A 25186-nucleotide genomic window follows, 5' to 3' on the forward strand; every position below is an offset into this window, starting at 1 on the left:
ATTAGATGCTTAAGTTAACATCCATTCGTAGCTATAGCTAAAAGCTCATATTACGAATGGCCTAGTTTATCAAAATCGTATTGTGACCTGCCTTCCATAGTAACGACAATAGGCTGACCGTGTAGGCTTCCCTCAGTTGATATAGAACTAATGTTTAGTAGATTGACTAACATACATGTGTAAAACTAATGCCTATTTACAAACGAAAATCTGGAAAAGAAAAATAAAGGAGGGGAAAAGAATTTGAATCCACCCGCCCTATTCTTTAACAAGCTTGGGAAAAGCCCAGCGACTGTTCTTGGCAGCAGCTTGCTTCAAATATGAGGCCAACAGTGGATTCAGGCCCACCGCCTCCGCTTTCTCAATCCATTCTTCCAGCGCCATTACCTTGATAGGGAACTCTTCCGTCATCTTAGTAACATCTGTCATGGTTGACAGTGGATAAACGAGCTCTCCAGACTCATATTGATATGTGATGCCTGTCTCCACTGATTGTTGAATTTGTGTCACGGCTTTCACAATAGCGGCTGCCACGCTGTGTACCGAGATCAGATCGAAATAACCCTTCCAATCTTTACTCTCAGGAACTGCTTCTAGTCGTTCAACAAATTTGAACAAGTTGCCCATGAGATCTAGATCGCTGCTATCATTTCCAGAAATACTGGCAGGGCGGTGAATCGTGATGGGCAGGCCATATGCCTCAGAAATCAGCTCAAGATGGCGTTCGCTTACCCATTTGGCGCTGATATAGCCGTCTGCACCAGCAATTGGAGGATAAGGGGCCATGGAAACGCTTCCAACCTCATCAAGGGGAGTCAACTGTGTAACACTAGCTGACGAGATGAAGTGTAGAGGTATGCGTCGACCTTGGGCAAATCGTGCGATTTGCTTGGTGGCACTAACATTGGTTGTCCGGAGAGAGGCGTATGTTTTCATGAATGACACATCGGCACCGTTGTGAATAATGGCGTCCGCAGTACTGAAGATTTGTTGTGCGTGTACCACAGAAAGGCCAAGATTAGCGACACCGAGGTCACCTTGGAATACCTCGACACGCTGGTCTTTGAACATGCTTGGAAGTTCCGATGCGCTCTTTCGTACTGCTACGCAGTAGACCTTTTCAATGTCTTTGCTCCTGAGGAGTCTCTCCAAAATATGGCGACCCAAGAATCCCGTAGCTCCAGTGAGGACAACCACCCTTGTAGGGCCGGTAGGAGGCGTTAACTTTGAATGTTGATATGTATCCAAGGGAAGAAGTGCGGCTTCAGTCTCCCAGTCTAAATGCTGGTCGATCTCATGGGCGCTTGATTTGCCTTCGACAAGTGAGGCCATGCCCTCGAGTGTAGATTGCCCGAACAACTCCTGGATGGATGGAGAGAACCCTATTTGTTTGAACTGCGATTGCAGTTCTACAAGAAGAAGTGACGTGCCTCCAACATGAAAGAAATCGGTGTTGCCTTTGAGTTCAGTTTGACTCAGAAGCTGGCTAGGAATAACCTTTTCCCAAAGCTTCTTGACTCTTTCTTGAGTTGGCGGTAAAGACTCGCTGCTTGCAATTGACAATGAGGCGACTGGCAAAGACTGAAGAGCCTGTCGATCAAGCTTGTTGGATGTGTTGAGAGGAAGTGAGAGTACTGAAATTATGGCCGACGGCTTCATATACTGTGGAATGGTAAGCAAGCCTTTGAGCTGTTGCAAGTAGACCAGCTCATTTTCTACGCTACCACCTCTCGTCACAACATGAGCAACCATGTAGTCGTGACCAGAGGCATCGTCCTTTCTCATTGAAACTGCAGCCTGGATAATTTTGCCGTGAGATTCTTGCATAATTGCATTTTCGACCTCCTCCAGCTCAACTCGAATTCCACGAATCTTAACCTGCGTATCGCCACTAATACGACCTTCCAGAACAAGGCAACCATCATTGGTCAATCGACCGCGGTCCCCGGTGAAGTGCATAGTTGTCCATCCCTGTGAAATGAATGCATCAGTCGCGTAACGGTTGGCCAAAAATTTCTCTGATGTTAACTTGGCATTATTTAGATACCCAAGGCCAACACCTGCTCCCCCAATGCACACTTCTCCGCTGACGCCAATGGGAACGGGCTTCCCGTCCTTTCCGACAATGTAGATTGCGTAGTTTGGATACGGTTTCAGTGAAAAGCCGGTTGCGTGACACAAGGGATCTTGGTAGGGAATCACACTGGAGCTGCAAAGGAAGGTTGTCTCGGCGGGCCCGTAGCCATCAATGAGAGTCAATTTTTGGCTGTTCAACGAACGAAAGCTTTCCGTGAGCAAATCCGTGACCTTTTCGCCGCCTGTACAGGCGACCCTCCAACTTTCACTCTGTTTTAGATCTGAAGCGCCGTATCGGACCAAAGAAATATACTCGGCCGGTGTGGCAGATGTCATGGTCACTCGCGCCTTTAGCATTAAGTGTGCAATAGCACTAAAGTCTCCTCGAGTGTGAGAAGGCACTACCAATAGGGTCGCACCATTGCACAAGGCAAGGAAGGTTTGGAACAGTGCCATATCAAAGCTATATGCGGTTTGCTGAAGAACAACCTCACCATCGCGTTGGATACCAAATTTGTTTGTCGTAATCTCGATTGTGTTGCGCAACGCGGCATTGCTTAAGCATATGCCTTTAGGCGTACCAGTAGATCCACTAGTGTAAAGGAGCGCCGCAGGAGCAGCAGGCAGCGATGCCACGACATAACTCGTATTAGAGACAGGCAGGTTATCGATGTTGATGAGGGTCGTAGCACTCGAGAGAAAGCCGACATCGTTCTCAGATGCAGGATCGATAATGACACTTGACAGGCCGGATCCTGAGGCAATTACCGCAAGGCGAGACGATTGCAAACGGGTGTCGAGAGGGACGTAGGTTCGTCCCGACTTCATGATAGCAAGGATGGAACAAATCAGTGCTGGTGTAGGTTGCTGGAAGACGCCAACGATTTTGGATGCGTTGATATTTTCTAGGTGTGCCGCAATTGTGTTAATCAGAGCGCCCATCTCGGCATAAGTCAAATTAATCCCGGTTCCATCTGTGATGGCGATGTTTGTTGGGTTTTCTTTGATCATGTCATCAATTCTGTGCGAGATAGTAGGTGGCCAAACGTGTGTGAATATGGGGCCATTGCCCAGCTCTAGCGCCTGGTCTGTTGATGTCGTGGGATATAGAGCTGGTTTGTTTGAGCGTGAGGCCGGGTTCTTGGCAAATGCTTCCATCAAGGCAAAGTATGAATCTAGGAGAGTTTCGGCACTAGACTCATCATACAATGCACTCTGTACAGAGAGCATAACATTGGTCTCACCACCCGGATTCTCAACTACGTCGAAGCTGATGTCGTAGGCAAGCTCACCGCCGCTCAATAGCTCTCCTTCGCATTCACAGCCGCAGAAGTCTCGAATTTCACGGACACCTTGTCGGTAGTTCATGAACACCTGGAAAAGTGGTGGCTGTGACGCAGAACGAGGAACTCCCAGCTCATTCAGCAGGACATCGAAGGGGACCCTTGCATTCGCAAAGGCTAACTGCGACTTCTGATGCATATCCTGCAGAGCGAGGCTGAATGGCTCTGATGGATCGCAGTTTACTCGGAGCGGTACCAAGTTGAGATACAACCCAATGCTCTCCAAAACGTCCCTTTCTCTTCGATTGGCGTCAGCCATGCCAATGCAGATATCATTGATATCGGCATATCGAGCAACTGTAACTTTCAGTACGGCCAAGTAGAATGCAAAAAGACCGACCTTGAATTTGCGAGTGACTGTTTTGATAATAGCTGAAAGTTCCTCGGGGATTCGACGTTCAATTCGCCTAGTTCCATACTGTGTTACCGCCGGACGCGACGTCTTTTGTGACAGTGGTAGTAGAGGTAGCGACTCTGGTAGAGTCTTAAATTCGCTTCTCCAAAAATCCAACTCGGATTTCCAAAATCCTCTCTTGTATTCATCTTGCTCTCTAAGAGCAAAATCAGGATATTGGAGAACACCGGGAGTGAACTTGGTGCCTTCAAAAGCTTTCTGAATATCGTTGAATAGAACCTCAAAGCTGATTCCATCCATGTTGATATGGTGGTAACCAAGGATGAGGAAGTTGACTTCTGGAGAGAGAGTCAAAACTTGAAGTCTCATTGTTTGTCCGGCCTCGAGGTCATATGCATGTCGCTTGATCGACTCGTATGCAGGTGTAACTTCAGTTATATCATTAATTTGTCTGCGTTCTAGTTTGAGAGGCGACCGCTTGAGCACAACCTGCACTGGCTGATCATGAGAGCTCACAAAAGCCGTTCGTAAGGCCTCATGGTGATTGGAAACGGTCTCAACAGCAGCCGCTAGGCGGTTAATATCTAGGCGTCCTTGCATGCGGACAAACGTGGTGATATTGAACGCACTCTGGTCAGGCAAGAAGTGCTTCAGGAACCAAAATCGAGATTGGCCAAAAGAAAGAGGCAGAGACCGTGTCACCGTATCTGGAGCAAAGAGCGAAATATTTTCAGAGTCAGTGTCGAGTTCTAATGGCGTTATTGAGCTGTTCAGGTCAGTACCCAAAGGCGTGTCCGAGGAATCCAACACCGAACTTGATGATGACGCAGTCCTAGTATCTTCTTTGCCAAGACTGACAGACTCATTATCAACCGTCTCAATGATGACCTCGGGCTTTAGAGCCTCTTTGTGAACAGGTAAAGATGTCTTGGGTTGTTCCGTAGCCGCTTGGACACTTGCTGACAATTGCATTGCCTCAAGCACCTTCTCTTTGACAGGCTGCAGAAGGGATCGTGTTGTACCACCACTGAGGACCTGGAGGACAGTAACGTCGGCGCTGAGTTCCTTCAAGAACCATGATCTCACTTCAACAGCAACCAAAGAATCCATGCCCAGATCGTCGAGTCCAGTGTTCATAATTTCGCGGTCAGCAGGAATCTGTAGGATTGTTCTTAGCTTATTAGAAAAAGCATCTAGTACTTCATGTTAGTATATCGTTTATCATCATTATTTGCAACCCCGTATATATCTTACCATCAAGAATTGATGATACCTCCTCTGCAGTCTTTGCTTCTTCGAGCTGCTTCTTTAGAGCTACAGCGCTTGTCTTGCCCATACTAGAGGCCATATTGGCTCCACTGGTCTGTACAAGATGCTGAAACCTCGCGTCTTTAGCCCAACTAACTAGTTCGTCATGGGAGCGGAGCACGCGGAGGCCCGTCGTGGTAGCGAGTGTTTCAGTCGAGTTGGGATGGCTAGCCAACACACCTTCAGCGAAAATAGCAAGGAAATCTTGCTCACTGAGCCAGATATTCCCCACCTCTTGCAAAAATGTTTGCTGCTGCTGGTTAAGTTCGCGAGTAATATATCCGTTACCCATGATGGCTCCAATATTGATCGCGGATCCTGCGACGCCACGCTTTCGGCGCTGTGCTGCGAGAGTCGTCATGAACATATTGGCAGCAGCGTACATGCTTTGACCCTTGTTGCCCGTCACGGCTGCAACAGAAGAGAAGTAGACAAAGAAGTCCAAGGGAGTATCCGCAAATATTTCTTCCAGATGTATACTACCATCCACCTTTGGCCTCAACACCTTTAGCATCTTGTCTGTGGTCATCTCGGCGAACATGGCATCATGTAATACCATGGCACCCTGCGCAATACCGCCGATTGGTGGCATTGTTGCCGTAATGGTCCTATAAGCAGTGTGCACTGATTCTCGGCTGGTGATATCATTCGGGAACACTTTGACCACAGCACCATTAGATTGAACGCTCGACAACCATCTGTAATCAACTTTTGGGTTTCGACTAGTCATTACAATGTAGCGTGCACCATGGTCAACCATCCAACGGCAGAGCGATTGCCCCAGGCCACCGGTAAGACCAACTAGCCAGTACGTCTTGTCGCCTGAGAATGTCAGGGTCTTCTCAAGTGGCTGTATCTGCGCCGGCAACTTTGTATGCGCCTCCCACCCAATAAGGCACAGCCGATCGACGAGAGCGATTTCTGACGAGACAGAGATGGGGTCTGCATAAACAACCTTGCTAGTATCAACTGCCCGCTGTTGTTCGGTCTTCACATGTATCCAAGCAGCTCGGAGAACGGACCGTACCTCATCATCCAATCCCAAGAACGTTCGTTCCGTGACGAAAGGATGTGAGCGGGTAAGAGTTTGCCAGCCATGTTGTTCACAGTGGGTTGGAAGTGAGGCGCAAATAGACTCTGCTAAATCTCGGTCCCCATGGAAATTGGCAAATCTGTGGACTTGGACTGGAAGCTTGGACTGTAATGATCGGATTGATTCCCTCGGGTGAACGCCTACCGATCCAATGTTGCCACCGCCGTTTGAGGATGATAAAGACGTTACGCTGATGCCATGGCGGCTTCCAACATTCTTCAAAGCCCTGGCCAGTGAGTGAGAAGCGTCAAGAATAACTAGCGAATTACCACTTTGTAGTCCTTGTAGCAAACTCTGTGCCAGCAAAGCTTCATATAATGACAACATAGTCTGCTCAATGACGTCGTTGCTGGTAGTTACCACTGGCATTGTCCATGCTCGGTCCACGATGACGACAGAACTTTGCGCATCTGATAGTGCAACAAGAGTCTGGCCATCATCCGTGGTACCGAAGACGACAAACAGGAAGTCCGAAGACGGCAACCTGACAGATCTTAGGATGGACTTTTTGACATTGATAAGCACAGTTTCTGGGCGAGTTTCAGCCGCAGATCGCAAGGACGCGGGTGAAAGAGTATAAGATCCACTGCCATCCGTGCTTAAGCTCAGCGGTATAGACTTGGGATCTACTTTTTTGGTAACTATTCTGCGAGAGGCGTTGTACCGTGCATTTCGGCTGTCGCTCAACTTGAGACGTGGAATATTGAAAATTCCATTCCGATAGCTGATCTCAGGTTCAGTAACCCACAGTATAGAGCCAGGCTTAGCAGTTTGCTCCCAAACATCCACCAATTCAAACCGAAGGAGAGATTCAGCGACAAGGTTTGGCTCAGCTGAAGAAGGAGCGTCGAAATCAATAAACTGGAAGCGAAGATGAGACATCTCTAGAACCACATTTCGTCCGATACCGAGAACCATGGACGCATAAGGACTGTCAGCTTGGGCTCCTGCCGACATCCACAAAATATTCTTAGACTGTTTGAAGATTTGCTGGAACGCTTGCAAGCGCTTGGCTGTCATGTCCTTGAATATGGGCTCATCGAAGTCAACGAGCGAAAGGACGCTACCCATCACAGGAAGAGTTTGTTCAGTGAGATCGTTGATATTTGTGAGTAAACGAGTCTCTTTAAAGTATGGAGATACAATATCCTTGACTCTAAGACCAACATCTGCAGATATTCCATTTTCCGACACAATGATTGTCAAATCGGCCAAATCGAAAGCAGAAGGGGCTGCATTAAGTGGCTCGCGCAGAAGAGACACCCGATCATCGACTGCCTGTGTCAGCAGGACTGACAATGGACAGGTCGAAACATGAGGCGTTGCATCGTCGATGCCTGAGAATCCTGTTTTCCTCAGTAGAGTATCCCAAGAGGGGATATCGACACATGGGCTAAAGCGACGTTCCTCCTCGTGCCCCAACCACCAACCTGGAAGGCCACCAAATATGAAACCGAAGCGAAGCTGGTCATTATCTGTAATCTCCAGCAGAAGTAGATAACCTCCAGGCTTGACGAGTCGCCGAATGTTCTTCATTGTTGTTTCCAAATCTTTCGTAGCGTGGGCTACTAAATTTGCAATCACAAGATCAAACTTCTGCTCTTCGTAACCCTGACTCTCAATATCTTTCTCAATATCTAATATCTTGAATGCCATTTTAGACAAATAATTGCTGAACACTTCCTGGGCAGTTGGGAAGAATCCGCTAGAGATATCGGTGTAAGTATAGGAGTCGAAGGCACTGGCCAAATGCTTGAGAAGAATCTTCGTAGCACCTCCTGTGCCAGCACCGATTTCAAGCATATGCATATGTGGATAACGATTGCTTATCTGTGCAGCAATGCGAGAAAGAGCTTCCACATAGCGAGGCATACCTAGCGCATCAACATAAAACTTATTGAGCTTATTGCCCTCCATCATCGGCTCCAGGATATTCATTTGACCACGAATCGCTTTCGGAAGGTTTTCTCCAACAGCGTGCATGATCTTCAGATCAATGTCATCCTCACGGCTAGATATTATGTTCAAAATAGTCTCATGCTTATCGTCTCTCCACTCGGGCCTGATGTGCATCAACGCTCCGTTGTTGACGCGACCCAAGATATAATCAACATAGCCGAATAGTCGTTCTTGATGAGGCAACAAGTTCGAGCGTTCACGAAGCGGAATTTCGTTATTGAGGTGTTGTAGATAATAGTATGCCACACGTTCTAGATCCTCAAATAGGGCACGTTCCGATAAAGCTTCTCCACCCTCTAAGACAAGACTTTGACCATGGGGGAGAAGCGGCCCCCAGGTAAATTCGGAGAAAAGCTGAAGATCCGTTTCAGCAGTGGCAGGGACAAGAGGCTTGGTGTGGAGACCCTGAAGCTGAATGAGGGTAATACCGTCCTCAGTAAATATGTCGACGTCACCGTTGATATCACTCAACTCCACTCCGCCAGGAGGTACTGATGCACGGAATAGGCTCTCGGTTGCAATCTTGGATTCACAAAGAGGGACGTTGAATTGGATGCTATCAATTGTTGTCGGCAAATGAGTGGTCCTCAAACGTGTGTCTCCTGGGAAGCAATATGCCAAAATGATGGATTGGATCGCAGCGTCCAGAGCCGCAGGGTGGATCAAAAGACGGTCAAATCCGAATGTTGCGTCCGGATGCAAAATATAGCCGGTTGCAACGTCCATCTTGCGGTTTAACTTTGTTAAGGCTTTGAATGGTCCAGTATATCCAAATCCTAGACTTCCGACAGCATCATAGAATCTATCTTCGTGCACCTCTAACATCTGGAAGTCCGGCTCAGGTCGTGGAGGTAGGGCATCAGGATTCGGCTCTCCTAATGAAACAATCAAGCTACATGAAGCTTTCTCATTCATGATAACTGAGTCGTTTCTGCTTTCCTCGGCAAAAAACGTGAATCGGGCAGTGATTGTATCGGCCATCCGCACAATGTTGGTAAGAGATGTGACCGTCTCAACGCCCCCATTCTCCGGGATAATCAGTGCTTGTCCCACGACGAAATCCTTGAACTTTATGATAGAAATAGGCGAGTCGTAGAAGAGCTCTCTGACACCTTCCAATCCAGCGGCAATGTAACCCGCAGCGGGAAAGACAGACTGATCCTGAATTCTGTGGTGCTTAAGCCAAGCTACCTCGTTGCTGCTAAGGCGATTCCGCCACCGCACTTCAGTAATGCTGTTATCGATAATTCTGGTGCCGAGAATCTCATTTGACTTGATTGATGCTGTTCTCATGGCTCTTATAATACGCGAGTCATTGTAGTAAGTCATATGGTGGTCCCATTGGTACATTGGAAGGTCTACCAGAGTTCCATGTGAACCGGCCATGAATGTTTCATAAGCCGCAAAGTCAATCACTTTGTTGCTATTTGCAGCCCAAAGACTTCCTAGACATTCTGCCAGGGCTTCAACTGCGTTACGCTTACGGGTCAAAGCGCCAAAGTACGGCATCTTTTCGCGAGTTGTTTCTTCGATTGTTTGGCTCGCTGGTCCTTTGAGTGCAGGATGGGGGCCTAGTTCAACCACTTGGTCAAAGGGGCCAACCTCACGCAGCGCGCTCTCGCAAGCCTCGGAGAAAAGAACAGTTCGGCCCATGTTATTAGCCCAGTAGACGGCTGTAAGATCATCTTCAACGTTACTAATATCTTCGCCATAGACACTGGAGACCCATACACATCCAGTGGCATTTGAAAGCTGTGGGGATATCTTGCAGGATCTCAAGGACTCGATGTAAGGAGCCAAACAAGGGTCCATATGGTGAGAGTGGTATGCTTTGTCAACTTGCAGGGCGCGATGGAACTTGTTCTCATCTTCAAAGATCAAGCCTGCCTCTTCAATGGCATCTGAGTCACCTGAGATAGTGACGCTAGAGGAGGAGTTGCTGGCAGCCACGCGTAGACGGCCCACAAAATCGTCCAACTCGCAAAATTCACGAGCATCTTCGAGAGATGTTCCGACAGCCATCATGGACCCAGGTTGGCCATTGGAGCCTTGGCATTTATGTGTATGGAACCCTCTGTAGTAGGCAATGCGAATGGCTTCAGATGCCGTGATTACCCCCGCAGCATATGCTGCTCCAATCTCACCAGATGAATGGCCCACGACAGCATCAAAAGTGATGCCTGCATGGCGCATTGCTTCGACCAAGATAATCTGTAGCGCCGTGCATAGTGGCTGAGAAAGCTCGGCTTTCTTTATCTGGGACGTTTCAGGAGACTCTAGCATCTTCTCCCGCAGCGACCAAGAGGGGCGATCCTCAACGGGCAGTGTTGCAAGGCTTTCCTCAAGCTCGCTTACAATCCTGCTAATGGCAGCGGATGATTCAATAAGTTCAGCACCCATACGAGGCCACTGAGCACCCTGGCCCGTGAAGATACCCAGAGTCCGTGGCTGAGCTGCTGAAGTCTTGGAAACGCCTGTGTTTGGCTTCTTGCCATCCGTGATATAGGCACGAAGTTTAACTACGAGATCATCCGGAGAAGACGCAGAGAAAATAGCCCTCTCCTGGAGACTGGAGCGATGATGAAATAGTGTGTAGCTGACGTCCCTGAGGCTGATGCTTGGGTTGATATCGAGGAAGTCGGCATACGCTGAAATGTTGGCTGACAAGGCAGACGAAGTGGCCGCAGAAAATAGAAACGGTGTGAATGAAGTTGTACATTTGGAAATATTTGAATCAGTACCAGACTGTGGGATATATTCCTCAAGAATTGCATGCGCATTCTATGACCGGCGTTAGTTCTGTATTGATATTGCAGGAGTTGAAGTCATGGGCTTTTCGTTACTTACCGCGCCACCAAAACCGAAGCTGTTGACGCTTGCGCGCTTCACTCCGCCCTCAGGAATCCGAGGCCAGTCCTGTAGCGACGTAGGTATATCTAAATTTGTAAAATTCGGCTTTACTGTTGCGCTCAGCTTCTCGAAGTGAAGGTTAGGAGGAACTTTGCCGTTCTGCAACGCGAGTGAAACCTTGAGTAGTGATGCAAGACCAGCAGTTCCCTCTGTATGTCCAATAACAGTCTTGATTGAACCAACAATCAGCTTAGGGTCCTCAGGCGAACGCTTAAATCCCGACTTCGGTCCAAAGAAAGCAGCGTTGATTGCTCGCGACTCAACTGGGTCACCGGCTGGTGTACCAGTTCCATGGGCTTCGAAATACTGTGGTCGGTCAGATTGTCGGCTTAGATCAAGACCCGCGCGTCTATAGGTATCCTGGATGAGTGCAGCTTGAGCGATTGGACTTGGCATAGTGATACCTATGATACCAAATCAGAGCCATTCATCTTACTCGTATCGGAATCGTAGAATCTTACCTTTTGTCCGCCCATCTTGGTTAGTCCCTGTCTCGCGGACGATACACTCAATTTTGTCTCCATCGCGGATTGCGTCACTGAGTTTCTTCAGCACCACTGAGGCGAAACCGTCTCCACGTGCGTATCCGTCTGCCTTTTCGTCCCACATCTGGGACAGACCATTGGGCGAAAGCATCTTCAACTTGCTCTCCGCCACATATTGATTAGGTCCTAGTAGCAAGTTGGCACCCGCTGCAATGGCGAGAGGGACCTCTCCGGCTCGTAGGCTTTGAACTGCCTGGTGCAAGGCAATCAAACTAGATGAACAGGCCGTGTCAATTGTAACAGACGGCCCATGCCAATCGAAAAAGTACGAAATTCTGTTAGATAGAATGCTTCGCGCCGTTCCAGACGCAAAGTATGTGGGCGTTGAATCAATATCCTGAGACAGAATTTCAGTGTAGTCAACACTCATGTTACCGACGAAAACGCCTGTATCTGAGCCCTGCAGATTTTCCATTGGCAGACCGGCTGATTCCAAACTCTCATACACAGTTTCCAAGAGCAGGCGCTGCTGGGGATCCATGGCCAAGGCCTCAACACCTTTAATACCAAAGAAGCCCGCGTCAAATGCCTTGAAATCGTCTTGAAGGAAGTAAGAGTGTCGAACATTACTTGTTCCATGATGGGCATTATCGGGATGATAATAACGGTCGACGCTGAATCGCTCTTTGGGGATTTCCTGCTTGAGATCTGGGGGACATCTTAGAAGATCCCATAATTTAGATGGAGTTGTAGCGCCGCCTGGGAAGCGACATCCACTACCAATTATGGCAATTGGCTCGGCTGGCATTGTGCTGATGGAAAATGAAGGTCGAAGATAGAACGCAAGTGTTGAACCTGCCGCTGCGGCCAAAGAGATGGTACTGTAGATTTGTTAACTTCTCATGAGAAGCATCAGTGAGAAGAATTACAGGTAGGTGGTGTTTATCTAGTAAGTAGATAAGAATCTCAAGGCGTTGTCCGGCTCCGTAGAGTTCGGTATACGCTTTTTCCGTAATCTTACCTCATCCGAACCTTCGGAGGATTGCTAAGCCTCGTCGGCAATCCCTACCATTATCCACACCGAACAGAAGTAACAAGCCGATCCTAACGTGTGCCAAACCATCAAGCAGCTGTATGGAATTACTTCATTGTAGACTGTTTTACGCAGAGATTATCAACTGAGGATATGTGGAGTAGAGCAAAAGACACGATAAGACACATCATAATGTACGACGACAAAGAGTGAAGAAGATTGTCATATCAATCGAGGCGGTGCTGAATCCAAAATCCAGCTGCAGTCCCATCAAATTTGTCATAATCTTGCTAATTCATGCGAACACTCTCCTAAATTATCCATCACGAAGGAAACAAATATTTAGACAGATAAATGGGTTGCTGGTCAAACATACTGGGGAAAATAGCTATCTAACCATTTATACGAACTTGACAACAAGTTTCTGGGCTGAAATCTCTCTGCGCTTCAGCATTTCCAACCCCTCCAAAATTGCATCAAAAGTCCCCGAAATAACACGAACTGGATGCGGAACAATCTTCTTTGCATCAATCAGTCGTTGGACGCTTTGGTACCACTGAACTCCCCAAGCCCTCATTTCTGGGCTCTCTGGCTTTGCATATGGCCCACCAATGTCGATTCCAAAGCCAATAATGCTGGCACCCATAACTAACTCACGTTTCACACTCTTTTTGTTGCAAATATCTTCCTGGAAGCGCTCCAATGACGTGTAGCGACCACCAGCACGGCCCAGAGCATCAAAACAGAGCGACATTGTTCTCACTTCTCCAAACGGGTCGATGGCGTATTTCAGGCAGTTCCGCGTAAGCTTCTTGATATCTGCAGCGCAGGTGGGCGATTTGTAGTCTAATACCTCATCCGCACCATACGATTTTACCAAGTCGAAATTTTTTGGAGAGCAAGTGGTAATTACTCGATGGCCAAGACTGTAATTAATGAAAAAAGTCAGTAAAACAATCACCTCACCTACACGGTTGCTGGCGAAGAACATAGACATACAGTTTGGCCATCTGGATGCCTAGGCCGCCCACAGAAGTGCTTCCTCCATAGATAAGCACGTCGAGGGGTTTCTCGGCCGGCTGCTCAAATGTGCCAGGAAGCTCCAGAGATTGAAATATGGCAACACCCATTGTTGCTATACAGCACGGACTAAGTCCAGCTGCCTCCTCAAACGACATCCAGTCGGGGATGCGATATGTGAAAACGCTGACAGCTTTGATGTATTCAGAATATGAGCCAGAATCCAGGTCGGCAGGGTTGCTGCCATTGACGGCACCAAAAACCCTATCGCCTATTTTCCACGGGCCTTTTTCTTGGACATCTGAGCCCAGCGCAACAATGGTTCCAGCAAAATCGCACCCATCATAGCAACCAGGAGTAGGGCAAGCTGCAGGAGTCTTGAAATCACAAGGGTTCAACGCTACAGCCGCTGTCTTGACAAGAATGTGTCCGGGCCCTAGCTCCGGCAACGGCAGGCCGCTAGCAGCTTTCAGAGACCCCCCTTCACCCTGTATAACAGCGGTGTGGGAGGGTGGGAGCACTACTTGGACTGCCATTCGAGCGGGATGACAGTCTCGCGGTAATTGGTGACAAACAGTGAAATAACTCTTTTTCCCGAGAGGATAAGGCGATTCGATCTCTACTCGTATCGTTACCCAAGGGCCTTTTACTTCCAGCACATGGCTTGGGCATAACATTCGGGAGCGCTGTGAGAATATGTGATGTCTTTCAGGTCACGTTATGGCCTTGGGCTATGCGAAAAGTAACTCGCGGTATCTCCGACAGTGTTAATCTCACCCTAGCAATGAGACGAAGGCTTTCGGTAACGTGTGGGGTCTCGCCGAATCGGCATCGGCGAGGCTGACCAAACGCACGGAAAGCCGAGATTGACTTCCTTGGATCAGTCGGGTTTCCTGAATTCCAACTACCGCAATTGTAAGAGCTGATTTTTTCGTGCTCTATCAATCTATTTTAAGTATGGTTCAAATTTGCCATATACAAAATATTCTCTTCTATCGTGGCACGGCAAGTATTCCCTAACGACCTTCATCACACCAGATCACATCACATCAAGCGAAAATGAGATTCACAACGAATTCTCTAACTTTACTGTCTCTCAGCTCTCTCGTAATATGCTGGGATTACAGTTGGCCCGGGGAATGGGATAATAAATGGCCTGTCGATTCGACAACTGCGTCTCGGGAGGGATGCACGGTCAGTCATATGGATGCTTACGAGATGGAGAAAGGTCGAAAACCCGTCTATTTCTCTACTGAACCTTTAGATGACCCAGAGACACCCAAAATGGCTCCACTCAATTCAACAGGTGGTGAGCAGTGGGAGTTCGATGGCGTTTCGGATGACGGATTAATGGCATTTTGCTTCGGATTTTATCGCGATCCAAACTACGCCATTTTAGGTTCAGGAAACCTACGTCTTTCTGCAGAGTTCTCACGTGTCAACCAAGAAAGATTCATGCGGGTCGACTATCCAACCAGCTCTACCGTGGAGAGTTGCCCTTGGGGAACTCGCGGAGTGTGGAAGAGCGACGACTACAGCTACACATTTGAGATAACGAAGGATATGAAAGTCGCCCGTATCGGCGTGAACACAGATGACCTGAAGGGATCCCTGATAATGAACTCCCTAATTCCTGCCCGCTACCCTGATGGGTCCACCTATCCCAACAGCGAGGCAAATACTGAGGTTGTCCCTTACTTTCGATGGGTAGAGCCGATTCCTGCAGCGGATGTCTGGGTAGATTTGGAGATTGAAGGAAAGCCTTACAAATGGAGTGGCTTGGGAGGGCATGAGCGTCTCTGGACTGCTTTCAGTTGGTTCACTTGTCTCCACGGCATGACTGCCACTCGTATAAAGGCCGGGCCATATGCAGCCAGCCACGTCAGTTTCACATCTGCTTTTGATAAGAGCATTTATCGCCCCTCAACAATCCTTTCGATGAACGGCGAAGTGATATTTTCAACTACAAATGAGGGAGTATCCACTACTGACGATTATGCCATCCTGGAGAAAACGTACGGCGGCAAAGTGACTGGAAGTTTGAAGGATAAAGTCACTGGCTTTGAGCTAGTGATGGTATCCCCCAAGTCAAAGGATCAATGGAGCTTTATTATTACGAACGAGGGTGTTGGATTCGAGTATATGCTCGGTGAAGGTGTGGGAGGCACCGGATACTCAGGAAGAGCCGTAGGTGGGCCTATTGGTGCAAAGCAGTACTTCGGCCCGGCATTTGCTGAGGCTCTAGAGTTCCCCAAAAATTCTTATCTCTTTAAGCCTAACTACGTTGATCCCGTACCAGAAGATAAGGACGAACTTTAGGTAGCAGAAAGTGACACACTTGGTATTGGTCCACAGCTAAACTACGAATTCACTCATCTACATTGAAAATTTAGTGACTGTGAACTGTGACAGTGATGGCGTTACATGGGAACTTGAGGCTAAATGTTGTTGTCCGACGATGTAACCGACGTACAATATGGCTTTGCTGATTGTACGATAATGTAGAAATGGTTGGTCTTTTGATTATTTAAATCATGAATTTATTTCAAAAACCCACTTCAATATTTGAATTGGAGGCTCTTTTAAGAAAATTGCTCTACGTAAATAGTAATATCTCACATTTCCATATTGCGGAAATTTCAATATCGCCAGATATGATAAGCATCCAATTACAAAAAGATTTTAAAATACACCCACTATAAGTCGAAATAATTACAAATGCCTGTTGAAATTTTGCCAGTACTTTATTGATATTGTCTTTTTCTTTTCTTTCCTGAGGCTTATAGGTTAGGCAATGTCATGGCTCTTATTGGCTAATAGTGTGTCAGCTTATGTAACCAGTGACTAACTATATCCCCACTCCATTGGAGGAGCCATGTGTTCAGTTCTTCTCGCCCCAGCCTTTGGTCGTATCGGAATTGCCGAAAGTCCGAAAGTTCCTCAACAATTGCGAGGTGAGATACATATTTGTCGAAAAATATCACGCCCTTGAAGCTAGGTACCTTTTTGTACATTCCTAATATGTCTTGATAGAGAAGTATCGTTGTATCACTTTGACGTATGGAGAGTGACCCAAATAAATCTCGTTTATTACTAGCTGCAATCTACGGAGTACCTTGGTACACCATACTAGGTACCTAGGTACCTATGCAACAATAAGGTACTAGTGTATCATTTACAGGATCTCCATCCTAAAAGAGAAAACACACACAAGGAGAATAACCCATTGAACTCTTTGCATTGTTGATTGAGTAATAAAGAAAAACAAACAAAACGACCCAGGAGTCAGCTTGTCGTCCATTAGGCAAGCCCCTCAAATTCGCCCATGCATCCAAATCGTGTATTACTATGGATCCAAGCGTCTTGGAAACCGATACATCTCCAGCAACTCAAGATTCCATGGGGATCATATTTGGCCTTGATTTGTGTTAATCGTTTGTAGTTTTCTCCCCAAAACTCCTTCTGCCAGTTCTGCTGCCAAGGGTTTGCCTCGTTGGGATATGCTGCACCATCTGGAGCTAATGCTATAATGTCTCTTGAAAGCTGTTGAGATTGAACCGCGGCCTGTCGGCGTTCTTCAAACGTCGAATTGACTGCATAGTTGATAGTAAAACCAATATCCCAGTAGCTGTTACGCCACGCTGGATGCATAGAAGTGCTGTCGGTGGGATATTTGAACTGGGCTGGGGGGGTCATGAAGATGGTAGGCGAGTGGCCCTGTTTGATTTGATTCATTAGAAATTCATGAAGGTCTTTTTGGCCTTTTTTGGTCTCGTGTAGTCGTTTTGGTAACACGCGGAACGTCAACAAAGGACCCGTGCCGGCGTCAGAAGGAGTTGTTGAGATAAATGCACTGTAGAACTCATAAAATGTGTTGAACTTCAATATAGACACCGTTCCATTGTTTTCATTGGAAAAGCTGGAAAACCGTGACATAGATTTATTAGCAGCAGCCTCGTCCAAGCGCGGATTCACCAGCACAAGGCTACTGGGAGTCATAGGACCGCCCCAACCCTCCGAGGACAAGCTGCGCGTTTCGTTGATGAGAAGAGATAAGAATTCATCCTGCCTGCTTAATGTTGGCGGAAAAGTTATTAATGCGAAAGTAATGGGCATGGCTGCCTCGACCTTGATAGTAGTGCTGAGAATCACCCCAAAAACGCCACCACCAGCACCTCGTAAAGCCCAGAATAAATCAGCATTACGCTTCCTGTTGCATATGCGGTGTTCTCCATCTGGTGTTACAATCTCAACTTCCAGAATTCTGTCAGCACCAAGGCCAAATGTTGGCGTTAGGACGGAATGGCCGCCGAAAAAGCTCCAGCCTCCAGCAATGGCGACCGTTGGGGAAGATGGGCCAACAAGCGTGACATTGTTTTTGTTGGCGAAGGCCTGGGCCTCATCAGAATTCACACCAGGCCCAAAAGTGATGGCAGATACCGATTTGGCGGATGTGTCTCCGGTAGGCTTGAAAGACTGGTGATAGGTCATTGTCTTGAGATTGCGCACCCAAAGGGCCAACGAGCCTTTTATACTGCTCCTAGTCATATAGTCGTGTCCGCTTGCTTTGATAGAGATGGGAACCCCAGTTTTTCTTGAAAATCGATATGCCGCTTTCACGTCGCTCACACCCCCGACATTCAAGTAGTACGGAGACACAAGCCCCTGATTACACTGTTTATTATCCGTTGAAGACAGAGGATCGCCATTGTTGAAGAAGCATTCGTCTGTAGTGTTGGACATACAGCCATCTCCAAAGAGGTGGAGGAATCCTTCATATCTGTCGGTTCTAAAAGATCCATTGAAATAATTATCCTGTGTGATGGCACATTCCCTTTCCTCAATTGATACCGATTCACCATTCAATGTGGAGAAGCATGGTCGGCCTAGGGGTGAAGCTGCATGTAGCTTTTCTGAAACCTCAATGCTCAACGCTTTCCAATCGGCCTTCGTTGCTGTAAAAGAGGTTGTGAAAGGAGAAACGAGGCCACAGAGGGCAAAATAAAGGGGAAGTATTTTGGTATTCCTGCCACTGCGGACCGCCATGGTGCCAGTTGGAGACTTGTTTGGTTGAATGAAGCCAATGATGGAATTTCAAGTTGGTTAGTCGATCTCCAACACAAGTATGACTGCAGCTATAAATTCTGTGACTTCCGTTACTCTTCGGCGCAAAATCGTCACATCGGTAGGCCACCTGTTAGTTCTTATTTGATCGGTGCGGGTCTTTGCGTAATCATTCATACCGTATTCACTCGGTGCCATCAGCTCGGCTAAGCCGACATCCGATGTCATAAAATCACGACACCCCCCCTTTAAAATTTTACGCACATTTTCATCTGCCTTTTTTGAGCTCCTTTCAAAAAAATTTCTGATAATTTAAGGATTCTAGACCTAACTGTGAGACAATTGCTGATCACTGAAACACCCATTTGGAAGTTAGAATAATTACATGTAGTATTTAATCTTCCTACAAGTAGCCGAAGGTACACAAATAGCATATTATTAGCAATCATATGACAAAGTCGAAATGGAAAACAAAAATGGAAAAGAAACGTAATAATAATACATTAGAAATCCACTCTAATTTCAATCTACGTAGAAATCCTCTTCCCAGACCCAGAATGATACCCATCTCCTTTAGTTTTCTTCTATTGGCAATGCGTAGAGATAAAGAGCATTAAAGAATATTCCCTGCCCCTCTATTACTCAGTTAAGATTTCTTTTTACACAGATAGCCTGCTTAATGGAGGTAAACAAAACAAAACAGAGTAATATATGTAAGCAAAACTGAAGTCTTTTTTCTGCAGTATGAATGAAATAGAGCCCATGATTATGCATCTGAGTTGGGCGCTACTAGCACATATATATAGGTAGTCTGTTATCATCTACATAGGAAAAGTCCAGAATTTTTTATTGAGCCACAGCTTTAAATAACTGAGATTTGTCGCCCTGAGCAAACACAAAAATCCCATAGAACGATATAGCTGTCAGCAACTAGATACTCTTCTCCTTAAAGAGGAGAGGGACCATGGGGCTTGGACTATTCGCGAAATCGTGTGGCATATTTGATGGCCGAGACTGGCCCTCAGGCCACTTTACGTCGTAGCGAGTCAAAATGTGGACCAAAATGAGCTTGATCTCGTAGCTAGCATAGTAACGACCTGGGCAGGCGTGAGTCCCGCTGCCAAAATTGAGGATCTGATCCGAAGTGTAGGCGAAATGATATTTGTTAGCGTCGATTGTTTTCCGCATCTTCAAGAATCGCCAAGGATCAAATTGCTCCGGATTTGGGTACACATCGGGATCATGATTCAGCTCGTAGTTAGGAAAGGAAAATTGCGTGTTCTTGGGAAGGCGAAGCCCATCCTTAAAGACGTATGCTTTGACAGCCGATCGTGTGACAGTGACTAGAGCTTGATCAGCATGACCGTGTAGCACAAGGGCAGTAATGTCCGCTTACCCAAACCAAGGGAGTACATCCTCTGGCTTTCCGCCATGAAACTGTCCAGCTTTTCTAGCTGAGTGAGGGCTTGCTTGTTCCACCGCCCATTAGAGCATGTAGCATGTATTGTTTGAATCTCTTCGACAATTTCCTGCATTATTTGAGGGCGGTCAAGCAAATCGTACAATACCGACAAGCTCGTGGCGGAACTGGAGTGCACGGAAGCTATTCCTAAAAACAGGTGTTCGTCAACTACCTCCAGAACTTTCTTCTGTCGACTACGAGTAGCGGCAATAGACCACTGGACACCGTCTGGCTCTCCAGACTCGGTGAGATCGTTTGACAAGCGCTTTTTCAGAATTGGAGCCATCAGCTCGGCTGCTCTTAGGCGGTTAGCATACACGGCCCTCGCACCTGGATGTCGCCACTTTGCGAGCCAACGAATAAAGGGAGGATATTGTTTGCGAATCTCTTGAGCTGCTTGATGGGCCATTATGGTTGTATTCACGCCGATTTGCACCCATTCGTCGTTGCGGCTGAGCTCAGTGCCTGCAAAAACCCTGGCAGTAGCTCGAGAAATGGTGTATGCGAGGGCCATGTAAGGGGGAAACGGTGTCCATTCTGCTTGGTTATGAGTTCCTGATCCCGCTGATACGTGCAAACTTTTACAAGATCATGGCGCTTGTCTTACCTGGACATTTTGGTAACTGGGATGCAAGCGCTAAATCGATTTCCTCTTGCATTCCATCGATGAGAACAGCTAGAAAATTAATTAGCATCTTAGAACTTCTAAAGCTGGAACTGGAATATATGAGCTAAGGATGTAAAAGTACCCAGATTCTTGTTCAAGTCTGTACGCACAATGTGCACAGCGACATCTGTTTGCTGAGGTGCGTTACTGTGGTCAAGGAGAAATGCCTGAAAGCCATCACATATATGTTACTTCGCTGATCAAAGATTTAGATCTCTCATGCTCTTACCTGATTGGAGTATAAAGGAAAGCTGAGTCGACTCTCCGGGGCGCTCCGTACTTCGCTGAGATATTTCCATGGTAAGATCACTTGAGGATGCTCCGGGTTCGCGGGATTTCTGAGCTTGAATGGGATGCCTTTTTTGGTGAACTTGAAAAACAAATGTTAGGAAGTGCTTCCAATTAAATAATGATTTTTGGATATTGCGAACTTTCAAATAGCCCTCATGAAGTAAAGTCCCGGAATCTTTCACATATCTTTCTGTGGAGTTATCACCATCACTGAACGCAATGCCCGGAATATGATCCAAGTTTGGTCGAGATCTTTTACTGGCAGTATAAACAACGATGCCTAGAACAACCGCTATGATAAGGTAGTTGTAAATTGGTAGATCTACCAATGCATTAATGGCCGCCATTGCGCCAAAGGAATTTGTCCTGGAAGTGAATAATGACAACAGATTAATGAGTGAGCAAATCCGTGGCGGTGTCCAGCCTACATGTATCATCTTTTGTTCTTTTTAGCGATGATGGCCGAATCAGCAAGGAGCTATACTCTCACCGTTCGGAGCGGAAATCCCGACCTCTATTGTAATCCGCGCGTGGGGCAGCCCGATAGTACTCGGCGATATGGACCACGAATTGCATGGCTCGGCGGAATTCTCTCGTCTAAGAAAATCGAATAATACGGTGAGATTCAGATCGCGCGCTCTATCATGCGGGCTTGATTTTAAAGGAACAGAGCGCAAGAGTCCCCTATCACCAATTGATGGCGAAAGGTAATAATATAACAAAATTGGACTTCTTGTTGAGGTAGTGACGGCCGCATTTCAATGAGGCGGAATGGAAAGGAATATATACAAGCAAAATATAGCCTCGATAAGAGGGTTCTTTACGCAATTTAACTTAAGTTTCTGTTCAGATATCTGAGGTTACGGCAGAATTTCTAGTAAACTATCTGCTCTATCTTTGAACATGAATAACGTCTTCCATGCATGCGCCTCGGCAGCTATATTTCCCGTGTTCAAAGACGCATGGATCACTGGTTGCGCTTTCTGAAAAGCAGTTTCGCACCCATATCTGGATACATAGAGCCATTTGGCATGCTGCCCTTTTTGGGTTTTGTCTCTCCGGGGCGGAATTTGAAGTCGTAGTTCATCAAGATATGGGTAAGGATAATCTTCAACGTATTATCGGCAAAAAGTCTTCCTGGACATGCTTGCGAACCATCCCCCCATCCGGGAGCATCTGACCCTAAGTTGGCAAATTTGAAACGTTGTTCGTTTCCTGGTTTCTGACGAGCTCTATAGTGTCGAAGTCCATCAAACTCCTCTGGCCGTTCCCAGAGGTCTGGCGAGAAATTAATATGATGGGCATCTACACAAATATTTGTACCGACAGGCAACTCAGGCCCTATGCTGAGTTTGAGAGGTTGCATCACCTTTCGCCATAAAATTACTAGAAATTGCGTCAGAAATTGCTTTTCATGACATAATGGCACATAGATCTTACTGTGGCTGAAAGGGTTAACTCTAGCAGATTCGCGCATAACGCTGTCCAGCTTTCTGAGCTCATTAAGGTGAGTAAATGGCAGAAGCCCACCAGGGGCCACTGTCTTAATCTCGTCTCGCAGGGCATCTACAAGAGCTGGATCATCAGCCAGCTCAGTAAGCAGGAAGAAAAGCGTGCCAGCTGTGGAAGTAGTAGACTCGAAGGAAATGTTAATATAATCTTCCATAAGTTTGGCGAGGGCATTTTTCGGGCTGGAGGTATATCGGCGCAATAGCCAGCTCGTCAACGCAACCTTCCCCTTTTCTTTTGGGTCTGCCACAGCCCTTTTTTCCACCTTGCTTGCTTCGTATTCTGCAATGTCTTCTTTGATAACGGGACCTAGAAGTCGCCCCAACATATATCGCGTATAGATAGCAGGCGCAAAAAGAAGCGGTTTAACAAAGGGGCGAATAAAACCCGGCAAAAGGCTAACAATAATAGACGGGATGGCCACAGCCATAGGTAATCGGTCGACGTGGGATATCCATGCTGAGCTGGTGCCCAAATCTCTACCAACAAAAGCGCTCGAATTCGTGGATACGACAATTTTCTGTGATATGGCGTAGAGTGAGATTTCTTTCCACTCGACACAGCTTCCGATCGCAGCTTCACAGGACGAAGCACAGTCCTGTTGTCGCTGATGGACCAGAGATGGGATCGCACGTGCCAAATCAACTGAAACCGCTCTAGGCCCTTGTATTAGAGGTTTATTTAAGCAGATTAGAAATTATACTTGGCATACTTCATCATCTCCTCGCTGTGGCGGGGAATACCGGACCATGTCGCATGGAAAGCTTCTCTGAGATATTCAAGTGAGGACACCTGCGACTCTGGTAGACGCTTGATTTCATCAAATTGCTTTGATGGATAGACAACATAGTCTGTCCCAAAGGCATTGATGCGGAATGGGCGGTTGGGATACTGCAGAGATATTAACCTGAAAATACACTACTATGGCTGGTAGCTCTGGTAACACACCTTTATGGCTGCATCTTCCAGCATTTTACGAAAGTCCATCTTATTACCTTTGGATTTCCCCACGAGCGGTATGCCAAGCCTCTTGAGAGATCGTGAGGGGAAAAAAACCATCCTAGTAACCCAAATAAAGAACAGAGCTAGCGCAATGGATATTCCAATCAACATTCGTGGTGAGGTATCTCGTAGAATTTGGGCTACAATCAACCGAGCAATCTGCCATTTTGTCAAACGAAGACCCGCAAACGTTTGCTTGATCACTAAATAGTTCTCTTGAAGTCGAATACACTCGGATTGCAGGTCTTGTATAACTTGGAAACCGATCATCGTGGCGCTTTTTGAAATAATAAAGAGGAATAACTGTGAGTATCTACCAATAGTTGGGAGAGTCCTCGATGATTCTCGCCAGATATTGCCTGATTATAAAATTAGACACGGCATTCAATAATGGAAGGGGTCGGATTTGAGGTGAAACCGGCGTCTCCGATGTACAAACCGAGCGGAAGCGGATCTTGTCGGCCGATTGAATAATCGGGAGCCGATCGAGATGGAAATTCCATCCTCAAAAGCGGGTTTTGGAGTGGCTATATGTCTCTTCTAGTCCATTAACACAGATTCTAAAAGACACAACTCTACACATATCTGGTCCTGCTTAACACACAATGGCAACTCCTATTGAAGCAAACATTCTCGATGTCACGGGGCGATGGCGTCTCAATCGGTCTTTGTCAGACTCTCTAGAGTCTACTTTTGCTCTGGTATGTTTGCCAATGCTTTGAGCGTTCAGACGGAAATAAGCTAACTACCAGAAGCAAGGAATTCCCTGGATAGTTCGTAAAATTATCAACTGGGCGGATCTGGAGCTCCAATACATAAAGCTTCCAGTAGAAAGCGACAGAACAGCGACAAAATTCAGCTTTAAGCAGACCGTTCGACCTGGCGGGTTTGATACTAAAAATGAATACATTGTTGACGGGAAAAAGCGCACTGATACGGTGCCCATTTTTGGCGAAATTACTATGCACTGCGACTACGTTGGCCTCCATGCTCTTACTTCGGGGCAACTTCTTGGTAGGGACATTGAAAGCGTAGATGAAGAACATGCAGCTATAGTAGAAGTTGTTGAGAGCGAGAATATGGGCTGGGTGACGACTACTGTATGGGGATTCGAGACAATTGATGGGGAGCGACGACTGTGTAAGTACAACACGACGGTGAAGGGTGATCTTGTCGAGAAAGCTACAATGGTTCACGATTACATTGGGGTACCTGCAGAGTGAATATTTAGACCTCTTTGAGCCTTTTTTTCTTCTCCCTTTTCTCTCCTTCTTTCCATTTGCCTCCTCTTCATGCGATAAAGAATCTATTTGCTGTATCCTTTCATCCTGGTGAAAATTTTGATTGGGCGACGTGATGCATCCTGTTGGACAAAGCCGAAATAGCTCCAGGGGAATAGTGGTAGTGAATTGTGGTGCTACAGCTTCCGTTGGCGGATCTCTATCCTGGATTCGGAATTGCCGAATGTTCGGCTGAGTCAAGGCTCAGCTCAGAACTAGGTTTCGAATGCATGAACCACAGCCGCACTTGGCCAATGAACCTGTCACCATGGAATGTATATTACATGCCCCATTATGACCTCGGTGGATCAATAGTATAACGCCCGAGC

The 25186-nt window shown here is 46.8% G+C and overlaps 6 protein-coding genes across 6 annotated transcripts; 2 read left to right on the plus strand and 4 right to left on the minus strand.

Moving 5' to 3' along the window:
• Positions 1-258: 258 nt before the first annotated feature.
• On the minus strand, positions 259-12337 carry TRIVIDRAFT_47905 (putative PKS-NRPS protein; the record flags this gene model as incomplete). Its single annotated transcript, XM_014098943.1, has 4 exons — positions 259-4973; positions 5029-10915; positions 10982-11448; positions 11506-12337. 4 exons carry the CDS (start codon positions 12335-12337, stop codon positions 259-261), a joined length of 11901 nt encoding a protein of 3966 aa, XP_013954418.1.
• Positions 12338-12962: 625 nt separating this feature from the next.
• TRIVIDRAFT_48208 (uncharacterized protein) lies at positions 12963-14118 on the minus strand (the record flags this gene model as incomplete). The annotated part of the gene is made up of 2 exons (XM_014098924.1): positions 12963-13488; positions 13562-14118. The coding sequence occupies 2 exons, from the start codon at positions 14116-14118 to the stop codon at positions 12963-12965; spliced, it is 1083 nt and encodes a 360-aa protein (XP_013954399.1).
• Positions 14119-14641: 523 nt separating this feature from the next.
• TRIVIDRAFT_47972 (uncharacterized protein) lies at positions 14642-15901 on the plus strand (the record flags this gene model as incomplete). The annotated part of the gene is made up of 1 exon (XM_014098925.1): positions 14642-15901. One exon carries the CDS (start codon positions 14642-14644, stop codon positions 15899-15901), a length of 1260 nt encoding a protein of 419 aa, XP_013954400.1.
• A 981-nt stretch (positions 15902-16882) lies between these two features.
• On the minus strand, positions 16883-21413 carry TRIVIDRAFT_155466 (uncharacterized protein; the record flags this gene model as incomplete). The annotated part of the gene is made up of 8 exons (XM_014098926.1): positions 16883-18643; positions 18704-18852; positions 19741-19989; positions 20043-20645; positions 20716-20784; positions 20858-20942; positions 21005-21145; positions 21207-21413. 8 exons carry the CDS (start codon positions 21411-21413, stop codon positions 16883-16885), a joined length of 3264 nt encoding a protein of 1087 aa, XP_013954401.1.
• A 620-nt stretch (positions 21414-22033) lies between these two features.
• On the minus strand, positions 22034-23326 carry TRIVIDRAFT_193168 (uncharacterized protein; the record flags this gene model as incomplete). Its single annotated transcript, XM_014098927.1, has 3 exons — positions 22034-22452; positions 22507-23095; positions 23288-23326. 3 exons carry the CDS (start codon positions 23324-23326, stop codon positions 22034-22036), a joined length of 1047 nt encoding a protein of 348 aa, XP_013954402.1.
• An 856-nt stretch (positions 23327-24182) lies between these two features.
• On the plus strand, positions 24183-24800 carry TRIVIDRAFT_48080 (uncharacterized protein; the record flags this gene model as incomplete). The annotated part of the gene is made up of 2 exons (XM_014098928.1): positions 24183-24278; positions 24333-24800. 2 exons carry the CDS (start codon positions 24183-24185, stop codon positions 24798-24800), a joined length of 564 nt encoding a protein of 187 aa, XP_013954403.1.
• Positions 24801-25186: the final 386 nt, after the last annotated feature.

Source organism: Trichoderma virens (genome assembly GCF_000170995.1).
Source record: "Trichoderma virens Gv29-8 chromosome Unknown TRIVIscaffold_81, whole genome shotgun sequence".
Lineage (NCBI taxonomy): Eukaryota > Fungi > Ascomycota > Sordariomycetes > Hypocreales > Hypocreaceae > Trichoderma > Trichoderma virens.